The sequence below is a fragment of the Sminthopsis crassicaudata genome, chromosome 2 (genome assembly GCF_048593235.1).
Source record: "Sminthopsis crassicaudata isolate SCR6 chromosome 2, ASM4859323v1, whole genome shotgun sequence".
NCBI lineage: Eukaryota > Metazoa > Chordata > Mammalia > Dasyuromorphia > Dasyuridae > Sminthopsis > Sminthopsis crassicaudata.
Window position 1 is genome coordinate 12,681,176 of NC_133618.1, and position 14,360 is coordinate 12,695,535.

The following is a 14,360-nucleotide window of genomic DNA, read 5'->3' on the forward strand; positions in this document are numbered from 1 at the left end:
CCTTGGCCTGGGTCTCTTTTCAGTCCTCCCACTCTCCTGAGATAATAACAGACATTTCTATATCACTTTAAAGTGGTCCCAGGGCTAGCTTACATTATCTTCCCATTTGATCATCACAACAAATTGGTGAGATTGGCCAATCTTGGTCCCATTACACATATGAAGAAAAGGACACGAGAAGGATCACATAGCTAGGAAAGCCCAGTATTTGGGCCACGGGCATGCAGTGCTTCCCAGGATCCTGGCCCTTAGATCCAGAGCTCCTCTAGGCCAGTCCTCCTCATTTTCTGTTGAGGAAACTGAGACTAGAAAAGACATAAATACTAGTCAGAGGTCCCATAGGCAGGAGACGGCAGACGTGGGACCTGAAAACAGTTCTCTGAGTCTCGTTCCTGTTCTCCTCCTGACCACATCATCCCTTCCCTTGTGTTAGAATCTGTGGTGATTAGATCTTCCCTTCTTTGAAATGTAATCTTCTTGAGGGCAGGATCTCCACTGGATCTCTTTTTGCATCCCCAACATGAACACCTGCACCTCCAAGTAGGCGCTCAATATTTATTTGTTCAGCATTTATTTATTTTATTTTTTATTTATGGAATAAAACAAACAATTCCATAATGGCAAAATAAATAGACGATCGCATATGGAGTAAATATTGACTTCCATCCTTGGTTAGAATCATTTTCTGGTTATCTTGCAGACTCTCTCTGAGCTCGTCCCTAATCTGGCTGGCTTCTGGTGGGATGATGTGGAGGTGGAGAGCTAGAGACTCTGCCACTTGCTGACTGGAGTTCTTGTTAAATTATTTGAATTCTTTATACCTCAGTTTCCTCATTGGTAAAAGGAGTGGGGAGAAAGAAGATGGAGAGTTGAATTCCATGAACGAATCAGAGGCAGTGTTGTTCAGCAGAAAGATCCAGAAAATCTGGAGTCAGAGAATCAGAAACTGTCTGGCCCAACTCCTCCATTTTACAGAGGAGAAAACTGAGGCGCGTGACATTTTCCAGAGAGGATCAAAGGATTGGACATTTTATCCAGGCCGCGGTCAAATTCTCCACTCTGCCAGGCAGAACCAGAGGAAAATATAATTAGGAAATGTTTAAAAATATAAACACCAATCCAGTACAACACAGATCACGTTAATTTGTGGTTTTCTAAGCCAATTTGTAGTCTGCATGGATATTAAGTGCCCGAGGCAGAATTTGAAGCCAGACCCTTCTGATGCTGAGCCCAGCGCTTTTTGTTGCAGTGGAGACTACGTGGTTTGGGTGGCTGCCGAGTCCCAGCTTTCAGATTCTGAGATTTTCTGGGTAATAGCAGACACAATGTGGGAGCGGCTTTTGAAATGCTTTGAGTTCTTCAGATGAAAGCTCCCACAGAAATACAGAGTCATATTATGCTGTTGAAACTGGAGTGGGGGTGAGTCGCTTACTCCCTCCTGCCTTATCAGAGCCAGGGAAAGGGGATAGGGGAGGGAACTCTCAAGGCGACCATTCTCCGTGGCCCCTTGCCCAGTTCAGCATCTTAAAGCATCTTGCTCATATTGGGAGGTGAATGTCCTAAAACCAGAGATGAGATTGTCTGGCCGGTCACTCGACACTATTGCTGTGTCTAAGGAAACCTTGTCCGGAACATTTTCCCGAGGCCTAAGTTCTCATGGTCCTGAATGGGGAAACCAGATCGCGTCTTTCCCACGCAGTTTCACCCGTAAACTTTTGTAGCTGAGTTCTGATTTAGCCGCCCATCCTTAGTCATCAGGTTGCAGAAGTGGGCTCCTGGATACCAGCCACAGGGAGCGCCATCTTGGTTGGGTCGTTCTAATGGTGAGCGGTGATAAGAACGGACTCTTTCAGTAATGGCCATAATCCTTTGCTTCTTTTTTAGTCGATCATGTTGTTCCCGAACCCGGGACCAGCCTGCTGACGGCCTTCGACCAGTGGCGGGAATGGGCAGATAGCAAATCTTGCTGTGACTACTCCCTGCATGTGGACATCACAGAATGGCATAAAGGGATCCAGGAGGAGATGGAAACCCTGGTGAAGGACCATGGTAGGTTGGCGGTGCCCCGTGGCCCTTGCGGAGAAGGCCTTTCTTGGGCCTCTTACTCATCCTGATGGGATATATGTATATATGTACGTTCAACAAACATTTACTGATCAGTCAACAAGCATTTATTAAGCACCTGCTACAAAGCAGGCGCTGTGATTGGTGGGTCATGTGATTGGGGAGGCAGATACAAAGAAAGAAACAGTTCTTGCCCTCGGGGAGCTTACATTTTGCTCATTTGCTGTATGGGAATCCTAGGGATACAAGCCCTCCAGATGCTGGGTACAGGTACACAAATTGATGAATGAGTACCACGTGTCTGCCAAACTAATGCGAGTAGTCCCAGGGTAGGAGTCTTTGGACTTGGGCTATCAGGAAGACTCTTGGAGGAGACTGAGCCGAGCCTTGAATGATCTCCTTCAGTGTGCTCCTCTTGGATGCCCCTTAGTGGTGGGATTGTGGCTTCTCCCCAGGACATCACCGGCCTTCTTGTCCCCCAAGGTTGCAGGCCCTGCCATTGTCCTCGCATCCTCCCATTGCCTCGCCTTCCAGACTCAATTTCTCCTGAAGACATCTCCCATCCCCCCCTTCTGTAGGCACAAAATCTCCTCCCTGGGTCTGGCCCCATCTCTTACCTGGGCTCTTGCGTTGGCTTTCTAATTGGCTTCCTGGCTTCATGCTTATATCCCCATTCTATCCTCCCTATAGCCGCCATATTGGATTTTCCTATTATTTCCCCTCCCCCTCAATAAACTTTAACCCGTCACCTCTAGGATCAGATAGAAGCTTTGGGCATTCCAAGCCCTTCACAAACTGGCTTCAGCCGCTTCCTCAGCTCTACTGCTTCCCCCCTCCCTTCACACCCCCTTTGATCCTTAGTGCTCCTTACACAGACACATCTTCCCGTCTCCCCTCAGTTCAGTGTTAGGAGGAGCCAGAGAAGAGCCATAAACAGTCTTTCCTAGAAGCTCTTGTATTTCCTGGGGATGTCATGCTGTGCAAGCTTGACTCAGACCTCCATTACGTACATCCGTGGGCCACAAATCAAGGATTTTCCAAAGCCCGTGCTGAGAAGATTCTGGTAGAGGAAGGGGAGGGACGTTAGCCCCCGTGAAAGGGTGCTTTTTTGCTCCTTAGTTCTTAGCTAGAGCCACAGTTGGGGGGGTGTGCTGGTGAGTATTTGAGTTAATGTTGACCTCCTTGCTCTCAGGGAAAAATGTATGTATGGCCCAACTTTCATGTTTAAGTTAAAACATTATTAACATTTTCTCCATCACTTTCCCAACTTTAGACAGTCAACAGAATGATAGACAAAGACCAGATCTGCAGTGTTTGCCCCTTTTTCCAGGAAATTTAACAATCAGCTTTTGGGGTCTAGAATAGTTGGCTTTAGTCATGTCCTTCCCTGCTGCGGTCACACGGACAAGTGAACTGATTCTGATCGTGTCGGAGCAAATTCTCTTCCCTGAGCTGACAGACTTATTTTTTACAGGCATTTCTTTAAAAAAAAGCTCAAGGCAGCTTGGTGTCAATGTGGATAGAGTGCTAGAGGTTGAGTCAGGGAGATCTGAGTTCAAGTCTTGCCTCAGATACTATCTTTGTGAACCTAGACAAGTCTCTTCCCTTCTCATCCTTACTATTCCTTCCATGAAATGGGGCTAATAAAAGCACCTAACCTGGGGTTTTTCTGAGGGTCAAATGTGATAACATGCAAAACCTCAAAAGTGCTAAAGAAATACTAATGAGTGCTATTATGTATTGGGAAAGGAAGAGAATATAAAAAACATAAAAAGAAAAACTTAAAAAATCAAATAGAAGAAAAACTGAATCGGTGTGGATTGGATGAAAGGGTCCTGGAAGAAGAGCAGCTTGGCATCGGTCAGTCGGTCAGCAAACGCTTGGCGCCCTTTGGAGGCAGCATGCCGTCCCAAGTCGTCCTCCCACTAAGGACAGGTTCCTTTCCCCCTCTGCCTTATTTGGTTGGTCTGACAGTTTCGTTCTCTCTCTGTTCCCCAGGCGTCAACTCCTTCTTAGTGTACATGGCCTTCAAAGATCGCTTCCAGCTCACAGACTCTCAGGTAGGAGTTACGGCCTTGTCTCCAAAGGGACTTGCCAATATATGACGACCTTTTCTTCCCTTCCTCCTTCCCTTCCTCCTTCCCTTCCTCCTTCCCTTCCTCCTTCCCTTCCTCCTTTCCTTTCTCCCTTCCTTTCCCTTCCTTTTCCTTCCCTTCCTCCTTCCCTTCCTCCTTCCCTTCCTCCTTCCCTTCTTCCTTTCCTTTCTCCCTTCCTTTCCCTTCCTTTTCCTTCCCTTCACTTAAGCTGTGACCATGGACCCTTCATTTCACCTTTACCAGCCTCAGTTTCCTGATGTATAAAACCAGGGGCTGGACTAGATAACTGTGGAACGTGGAATTAGAAGGGATCTCAGCGGCCATCCAGGCCAGTCCATGTCCCCCAAAAGTGTTCATGATGACGCCCATCATGTGGTTTCCCGAGCCGCTGGTTGAAGATGTCTGCCTCTGCCTGAGACAGCCGGGTCCCTCTTGCACTCCTCTACCTTTTTTCCTGAGATCCAACCTCAGTTGGCTTCCATTTTCAGCTCCCACCCTGCCTTCCAGTGCTGTCTCCTGGAGCCAGAAGGTCCAGAATCCCTTCTAAGAATTGCCTTAAAGTATCCACTGTTCCTCCTCTTCACTCACACAAGTCTTTTCTTGTTCTGGCCAAAGGTGCCCGGTTCCCTTACCCAAACTTCACGTGGCCCGGGGCTCCTTCGCCCCCTCACCATGCCTTTTGTCCTCCTCTGGACATTGGCCCTTGCCATGGGGCCCTGATGGAGCTGGACCTGGCGCTCTCCCTGATATCAGCCTGAGGGTCTTCTCAGGGACCTTTTCATCTCCATCCCATGAACATGTTTTCTCAGGGACCTTTTCATCTCCATCCTGTGAACGTGTTTTCTGCCTGTTGTCTGCTCCTGGGACGGCGCCCGCCTCCTGGGCCTGGAAGGGTCTTGCTTTGTTAGTGATGTTTTCTCCATTTTCCCAAGGCCTCCTTAGGGTTTCCCTGAGTGAGCCTCAAACAGCAGAAGTAATTCAGCAGCTTTGGGTCCCCTTCCAGGATTTTCTAGGTTATGCTGCCTCTGAAATGCTGAGTGCCCCCCCCCCCCCTGCGAGAACCCTGCCCCATAAACGTCTCTTTGAGGGCTTGGAAGGAGACTTAAAGAGGCAGGGGAAGCTGTGTGGTACAGGGAGGAGCACTGACCCAGCAGCGGCGGGATCTGAGTTGAAATCCTGGCCCTCCCTTTTATGTATCTAAGTGCCCAGATCATTCCATTGCCCAGGGCCTTGGGGCACACATCTGTAAAGCAGAGACGGTCCTTCCAGCTAAAAAGCTGTGATTTGGGAGGGGGCGCCTGCCGTGGCCCTAACGGAGTCCACTCTCTTCCAGATCTACGAAGTCCTGAGCGTGATCCGGGACATTGGCGCCATCGCCCAGGTCCATGCTGAAAATGGCGACATCATCGCGGAGGTAATGTCTCCTTCTGAGTCCCCAACTGGAGGGGATCAGGCCCGGGGACCCCGGCCCTGCTGGGAACACAGCAGACAATGGCGGCCCGTTGGGCGTTGCCCTGGCCCGATACACCGGTAAATCCCATGGGCTCTCTGGAGACCTCAGCGGCACCTCTCTGCCGACCAGGGGACCGACCATTCCCTAATGACTGCCAGGCCCTTGGCTCTGGGGGGATCCATCCCTCTTGGGACAAGCCTGGACCCTTGGCCTTGGCTCCAGGACCAGGACAGTGTCCCTTCTCAGCCTTTCCCAGAGGCTTCAGACACGTGGGTGACCGTAACTCCCAGACCCCCTCAGTTTGACCTGGGTGCAGGCTCCTCACTGCTTCTCATGACTCTTTGTTGATGTCCCCTGGGGGATCCAGCTTGCCCCAAACCTGCCTATCGGGCTTGCCACCCATCCCTGGTGAGTTCCCCAACTGATGGCACTTAAACATTTTTCTTTTTCTTTCCTCAACATCACAGGAGCAGCAGAGGATCCTGGACCTGGGAATCACCGGCCCTGAGGGACATGTCCTGAGCCGGCCTGAAGAGGTGAACACTTGCCTACGTATCTCCCTCAGGGGCTGGGCAGAGGGTGCTTGGGGAGGACATGGACTGGCAGCCCCCGGTCTGGAGGAGCAGCCCCCGGCCTGGAGGAGCAGCCCGTTCTGGGCTGGCCTTGGAGGTTCCCAGCTTGTGGTGTGGGGGAGGAGCGGCGTCCAGTGCTGTAGCTTGGTTGGCGCTCTCATAGCCCTCTGGGAATTGGGGCTATGAGTTGTAGGAAGTGGAGACCAAAGAAGTGAGGTTGCTTGCCCAGGATTGAAGCCCAGGTGCCCTGCATCAGTCAGTCAATCTAGCATCTATTGTGCACTTACTGTGTGCTAGGCAGTGTAGCCTCTGGCAGCGACCTCAGAGGTCAGAGATCCAGCCCCACTTATTGAAAGAGGGAGAAGGATTCCATTGTAGACACAAGAAACAAGCACCTGAAGGTGGCAGAGGGCAAAAGCAAGGGTTGCCAAAGGAACGGTGATAGGACCGTCTGCTCCTTTGGTGACCCTTGTCTTTGTACTTTGAGGGCAGGATAGAAAGAACAGGGGAAAGAAGGCAGGAGGGAGAGGAGGGGGGTGTAAGTTCTCAGAGGGAGGAAGCTCAAGGGCTCTAATTCTGGCTCTGAAGCTGCAGAGGCCAGCGGTTCAATCATCTCATTTTACAGAATGGGAAACTGAGGCCCAGGGAAGTGAAGGGACTTTCTGAGGTTCCTCAGAGGCAGGATTGTAAAGTTTTCTCCCCAAACTCTTCCCCCTTCTCCAGCAGCTGACCCTCTCAGTCCCATTCCCATCTTATTATCTCCCCCTATCAACGGACAAGCTTTCATTCAATACCTGGGCTGGTCCAGTCATCCAAAAAGAAAATGGAATCTTTCCTACCCTCGGGATGTTCTATAGAACAGTTCTCAGCCCAAGACTTTAGCTTGAGACCGGATGGGGATTGTGGAGGAGGTCCGAGGAGCTGGGGCCATCTTGTTCCTGTTAAAAACAAGAGCAGGAACAGATGTGGCCCTCTGAGCACAGCTGGGTGGCCCTTAGCGCAGTCCCTGGGGACCATTTGTAGGGCCCAAGTCTTTTGTTGAATGTTCCAAGCCTTCCCGGTGGCTCTGCGCCCTGCTGCCCTTCCCCTTTGCACGAGGGCTCCGGATTGCTGCCCAGATTTCCCTGGGCTCCCCTGCAGAGAGGGTTCATGTTAGCCTTCTTCCTCAAATGTTTCCCTTATAAAAGGGAAAAAACCCAAAATGATGTTCCAAAAGAGGGGAATAATATGTTTTCTAGATATTGCTGGGGCTCCCTTGCAGGGAGAGGGGTTCATGTTAGCCTTCTTCCTCAAATGTTTCCCTTATAAAAGAGAAAAAAACCCAAAATGATGTTCCAAAAGAGGGGAATAATATGTTTTCTAGATATTGCTGGGGCTCCCTTGCAGGGAGAGGGGTTCATGTTAGCCTTCTTCCTCAAATGTTTCCCTTAAAAAAGGGAAAAAACAAACAAAAAATGATGTTCTGACAGAGAATAATTTAGTGTTTTCTAGATATCGCTGGGGTTCCCCTGCAGGGAGAGGGGTTCATTTTAGCCTTCTTCCTCAAATGTTTCCCTTAAAAAAGGGAAAAAACCCAAAAAAATGATGTTCCAACTGAGAGGAATAATGTTTTCTAGATATCGCTGGGACTCCCCTGCAGAGAGGAATTCATTTTAACTTTCTTCCTCAAATGTTTCCCTTAAAAAAGGGAAAAAACAAACAAACAAAAAATGATGTTCTGACAGAGAATAATTTAGTGTTTTCTAGATATCGCTGGGACTCCCCTGCAGAGAGGAATTCATTTTAACTTTCTTCCTCAAATGTTTCCCTTAAAAAAGGGAAAAAACAAACAAACAAAAAATGATGTTCTGACAGAATAATTTAGTGTTTTCTAGATATCGCTGGGGCTCCCCTGCAGAGAGAGGGGTTCATTTTAGCCTTCTTCCTCAAATGTTTCCCTTAAAAGGGAAAAAACCCAAAATAATGTTCTAACAGAGGGGAATAAGTTTTCTAGATATTTCTGGGGCTCCCTTGCAGGGAGAGGGGTTCATTTTAGCCTTCTTCCTTAAATGTTTCCCTTAAAAAAGGGAAAAAACCCCAAAAAATGATGTTCCGACTGAGAGGAATAATGTTTTCTAGATATCGCTGGGACTCCCCATGAGAGAGGAGTTCATTTTAACTTTCTTCCTCAAATGTTTCCCTTTAAAAAAGGGAAAAAAAACAAACAAAAAATGATGTTCTGACAGAGAATAATTTAGTGTTTTCTAGATATCGCTGGGGCTCCCCTGCAGAGTGAGGTTCATTTTAGCTTTCTTCTTCAAATTTTTCCTTTAAAAAAAGGAAAAACCCCCCAAAAATGATGTTCTAACAGAGGGGAATAATTTAATGTTTTTTAGATATCACTGGGGCTCTCCCACAGAGAGCGGTTCCCTTTAGCCTTCTTCCTCAAAATTTTCCCTTAAAAAAAGGAAAAAAAAAGGATGTTCTAACAGAGGGGAATAATTTAGTGTTTATTTGGATAAAGTAAGACCATATTCAGAGCCTCAGGAAAATTCTCTCCCTGATTGAAGCTGTCATCTTGAGCGTTTCCCAAAAGCTCTAGCAGCGGATTCACTTGGCCTCCTCAGGGGCTTGGCTGATCCGGGAAAACCAGTTGGGGTGGGCAGCGTGGAGGAAGGAAGCCCTCTCTCGTTTGCTTTGTGGGCTTAGAGTCAGGTGTAGAACTGGAGAGAGAGCTCCAAGATCCGCCATCATTAGAAATGTGTCCCAAGTGACCCGGGTCCCATGTTTGGCAGAGCCCTCAGTCATGGAAGGACTGGAGGTTAAGAGCTAGCTGCCCATTGGGCAGGGGATTACCTAGTGGTCGATTGCCCATCACGGCAGGCCTTTGAGTAGAAGCTGGATGAGCACTTGGAGGGTCAAGGCCTCTTGGCCGGAGCCACATGGATACTCTGAGACTCTGGTGTTTGCTTAGTTCTTTGAATCTAGTGAACAATATTTCTTATGCATTCGTTTAATCAACAAGCATTTATTCAGCACCATTCAACAAGCATATATTAAGTACTTACTATATACCTGGCACTCATAGGCAAACCCAATCTCTGTCCATAAGGAGCTTCCATTCTAATACTATGTGGCAGGAAGTACACCGAACCTGGTGGCAGGAAGTACACTGAACCTGGTGGCAGGAAGTACACTGAACCTGGTGACAAAAAGGCTAAAAGTCTTTAGTTATACTCCCCTGGGAAGGTGGAGACCCTGATAATGAAAATCTATCATTTTTCTTGTCCCTGACCCCATTACAAACAGGTGGAGTCTAACAAGACCAGTTCCCTTACTGGCTATGTTTAAAAACACAAAAAGGCTCAGTCTGTGCCCCAAATTGGTCACTTCTGTTTCAGAAAAGTTTTTGTGCTTCATTTGCTCTAGTTTAGAGAAGACTGGACTTAGAATTAGGATATCTGGGTTCAAATGCTGACATTATCTCCCGTTTTCTCCACTGCCTCATCTGTAAAATGGGTTGTTTTTAGAGAAGAGCGTTGTTAAGCCTTGAGTGGAAATGAGAGCCCTCATTGAGACGTTGTAACGATGTGATGCTGTTCAAACATAGTTTTTGGACCAGACGTGTTCCAGAGGAGGAGACTGAAGCTGAGGGTGATGAGTATAGAATGTTCAAGGCTTCTGGCTGAGGGGGAACAGAGGGCACACGCGTTAGAACCGGAAGGGGCTTTGGAGATCATGTGGTCTATTTGGGAGGCAGTGTGGGGCAGTGGCTAGAGTCAGGAAAGAATGGGGTCCAAATCTGTGATTTCCCCAGGAAATCAATAATTTCTTAGAGGCTCAACTTTTTCATCTGGGAAGTGGGTATGATGGTACCTACAGCAGCTCCTTCCTCAGGTTGCTGTGGAGCTGCAGTGAGATGATGGGGTCCAGCAAGTGCTCTGCAGGAATTAGGGACTGAGCGTCTTTATGTAGGTCTGCCCCCAGTTCTTCCTCAGGTTTGAGGGGGGAGTCATCGCTGAATTGGGGAGGAGGGTCCCAAATTCTTCCCAGAGCAGCCGGCTTCTGGATGGGTCTTTAAATGATGGAGAGCAATAGGGCTGATGGGGGAGCGAGACTCAGAGCCAGGAGAGCGGAGCTGCCCAGAGCACCGAGTAATCGGAGATAAGAACTTGAGAACTCTTGGACCCCATTGTTTCCAGTCTAAGGCCGGCCGCTCTGAGGCCCCACGTTTCCCTGTGAGAGGCCCGAGAAGGGAGGGGGCCCCTAGAACTCTGGAGGAGGCCGAGCTGAACCGGCCAATTCAGAGCTAAGTTACTTGTGTGGGAGCTGGGGCTGGGAGGAGGGGGCTGCTGCTGATGGCAGGAGGAAAAGCTGGATCTGGCGGCCGGCAGCAGGAGGAGGACCTCAGACACTTGGTAGCTGTGTGACCCTGGGCATGTCACTTAGCTCTGTGTGCCTCAGTTTCCCCTCTGTGAAAGGAAACCTTCCAGTGTCTGAAGACCCCACTGAGGTTAATTACAAAAACAAGAGAATTCAGGGTCAACCCTTTTTCCCCGTCCCCTTCCCTTTACAGATGAACAAACAAACTCAGAGAGGGGAAAGAAGCCAGAGGTCACAGTAGCTAAGAGATGGACTTGGAATCAATAAGCCCTGAGTTCAAATCCAGCCCCAGACACCTCCTTCATTTTCTCCTTCTTAGTAAAGTGGAGATAATGATGTTGGTGTTGCCCCCCATTCCCTTCCCTTTACAAATGAACAGAAAAGCTGAGAGGGGAAAACATGAGAGGTCACAGTAGCTAAGAGCTGAACTTGGAATAAACAAGCCCTGAATTCAAATCCAGCCCCAGACACCTCCTTTATTCTTAATAAAACGGAGACAATGACGTCTGGAGTTCCTGCCTCCGAGGGTGACTGAGACGTGGGCCAAGTGATGGAGGGTTGAAAGCTCTGCTGGAAGGGAACCCGACCGTCTGCCCATCAGACACTTCCTCCTGCCGGTGAGACTCGGGGAGGAGCCGTTTGCCCGAGGATTCAGGAGTGCTAAGACAGGCGTCCAGAGGAGGGACGCAGGGGCCATTGAATGCTCTAATCAGTAACATCTAGAACACGTTAGCCTCCGCGCTGACACAGAACAAGGAGGAACAGTCCGCATTTTGACAGAATCAAGGTTTCTCGATGGACTGGAGCACTGGACCAAACGTGCTGAGGAGTTGAAGTTCCCGAGAAGTTTAGGGAAAGTCTTCCAGTTGAGTTAAAAAAAGTCAGTTTTTCAAGCACAAGTCGGGGAAGTCAGGACCGTAGGCCTGGAAAGCAAAACCCGTCGCTCCGGGCCCCATTGCCTTCTGGACGGGCTGGCGATCCTCCGAGTCCCATGAGGCATGGGTCCCAAGCCTAACATCGCTCAGGGGGACTTGTTCTTGCGTTCTCCGAACACTACACTTTGGCTAATGCAGCATAAGCTGGCTTTGGAGTATCTGCTTGACCCATGGCCCTCTTGATCGTGTTGACCACGTGGTCCATTAAAATCTCCAGCTCTTTTTCACTTCCCTGCGGTGTAGCCACATTTCCTCACTGCCCACTTCTGTAGCTTTTTGGTTCCTTTGAACCAGAGTGCGCGGCTCCCCGGTTATCCTTATCCATTACCTTCCATTGACTTTGAGCCGTTTTTCAGCCTCTGGAGCTCTTGTGGGGCCCCGATTCCGTCGCCTGGGATGTTCCTTGCCTCCCCCAGCTTTGCATCGTCAGACAGCTTAACGAGTCGATAATTAATCCTCCCAGATCCTTGCTCCGTTGGCTTCCCGATTGGCTGACCTCTGTGTGCCTTAGTTTCCCCTCTATGAAATGAGCTGGAGAAGGAAACCATTGTGTCATACACAATGGGGAGCTGAACGGGAAGGAAATCGCCTTGAACTTATCAAGCCAGAGCATGATCAGCAGCATCCCCGAGTACAAACTCTGGGCCGGGCTACCGGAAAATCTCGTTAGGAGGCGCTCTCTTAGACGGTGTGGATGTGATACGGGTCACAGCGGGCCCCGTGGAAGGCGGCGACTCCACAGGAGAAACCCGATCCGAACTGCGATAGCCGGGGCCAGAGGGAAGGGAAGGGAAATGGGAAAGGAGAAGGGCGCACGCCGCTCGTTAATGATGCCTCGGGGAAAGCCCGGGCCCAGGAACCGGCAGAGAGACGCAGATTAAAACAATGGCGGATCACGCCCCCTGTACCTTAAAGTGGCAAAGAAGCTCAAAACCAACAAAACTCAGCGTGGGGGCTGCGGAGCCTCACATGCAAGTGCACAAGCACTCACACTCACAAGTGCACTCACACTCACACAAGTACACAAACACAGAAGTGCATACAAGCACACACACTCTCGCGCACACACAAGTGCACAAGCACTCACACAAGTGCATTCACACTCACACAAGTGCATACAAGCACACTCACACACACTCACACACCCTCTCGTGCACACACAAGTGCACTCCCATGAGCGCACACACTGCCTCCCCCTGGAATTCTCAACTAGTGGAATATTTTTGGAGAGCCATCCCCAAGAGTGCAGCAATAGTGAGGAAAGTAATCGTAACCTTTGACATTTTTATCCCAGGGTGAGCGGTGATGGTCAGAGATTGCAAGGAGTTCGAATCCTCAGCGGCGGGGCCGATGGGGACGAACCCTGGCCCACCCACTGGGCGGCTTGCTGGATGCTGCCCAGGCTCCCGGGGAAGAAGGGCCCACAGGGGTCTGGGAAGGCCTTTCTCCAAGATATGATTAAAAGCGTCCTGGAGAAGGAGCCGCAGATCTGGAGGAGGGAGAGGGATGAAGAATTCTGATATTGCGAGCATTGAAACGAATTTATTTCTATGTAAATAGTTGCAAAGCAAATTAGTTGTGTTGGTGGTTGATTTCCATGGGAGATTTGAGATTTCACTGCTTTATAGAACTCCGGGTGCGGAAACTTCTTACACCGATACAGATCGGCAGCTGGGCCGGAACTGGGGTTCTTAGCTGCCTGGAAACTTGACTGGTTGAGTGACTTGCCCAGAGTCACACGGCCAGGATGTGAACCTGACACCTGAGACCCGAGCCTGAAAGCTCTTCATTCTTTATGTCAATTTCAAATATTGGAAAAAACCCTCAAATGTTTACCTTTAGTGTAGAAGGCAGATGGGGGTCCCCTCTCTCTCTCTGTCTCTCGGTCTCTGTCTCTGTCTCTCTCTCTGTTTCTTTGTCTCTGTCTGTCTCACTGTCTGTCTCTGTATATCTCTCTCCCTCTGTCTGTCTCTCTCTGTCTCTGTCTCTCTCTCTCTGTCTCTGTCTCTATCTCTGTCCTTCTGTCATTCTGTCTCCCTCCATCTCTTTCTTTCTCCTTTTGTCTTTGTTTCTCTGTCCATCAATCTCTTTGTCTCCCCCTGTCTGTCTCTCTCTGAAGGCATCAGGATAAAATGACTTGCTCAGGATCACACTGGGTGCCTGGGGCTGGATTTGAGCTCAGTCCTCCTGACTCTATCCTGTGCAACATCTCATGGTCTCTCCTTTATAGGAAGACCCTCTCTCATGACTTATTTTTCCTCTGAAGAAAGTGGTAGCCACCTGGTTCCCCCCGGGACCCCTGCAGTGGAGGGGCTCCCCTGCGTTCGCCCGGACGCTCCACCTCCTTCTGCGGGCACGTTCCTTCCCTCCGTCGGTGCCTTTTCTTGGTCATTGTACCAGAACATCGCCCTGCCGGCCCTCTCTCTCCCCGGTGTTCGGCGTCCGGGAGGCTCGGCCTCCGACAAAAGCCGAGCCTTGGCCAGAGGCTGTGGAGCGAGCGTCCGTTTTGGAGCGTCCGGTTCCTCCTCCTGTTTCCTGAGCCTCAGTAAATGAGGCAGGTTGGACGTGACGTCCGTGAGGTGCCGTGGGGAAACCCCGTGGTTCTGATTCTGTTCCACACATGCTCCCCAACAAGCCCATCAGGGCTTGAGCTCTCTCAGGAGAGGAGCTGGGGGTGGGGGAGGAGAGCGGGGGCTGGTGGATCAGGTGTAGGAAAAGCCGCTTGGGGAAGGTCTAACGCTGGGGGGGAGCGGGAAAGGTCGGGGCGCTGTCCCCGCAGTGCGGAAGCTCAGGTGCTGTAAGACACGTGGAGAGCCACTTGGGCGGAGGTGAAACGCGGATGGGAAGTGGTGGAGCGAGAGCCCAGGAGAAGCTTGAA

The 14,360-nt window shown here is 49.9% G+C and overlaps 1 protein-coding gene across 1 annotated transcript in view; it reads left to right on the plus strand.

Moving 5' to 3' along the window:
* The window catches only part of DPYSL2 (dihydropyrimidinase like 2), a 141,364-nt gene that overhangs the window by 96,025 nt on the left and 30,979 nt on the right, over positions 1-14,360 (plus strand). Inside the window, 4 exon segments of the mRNA XM_074285445.1 lie at positions 1,885-2,049; positions 4,063-4,124; positions 5,494-5,574; positions 6,081-6,149. Of these exon segments, the coding sequence (XP_074141546.1) occupies positions 1,885-2,049; positions 4,063-4,124; positions 5,494-5,574; positions 6,081-6,149 (377 nt within the window).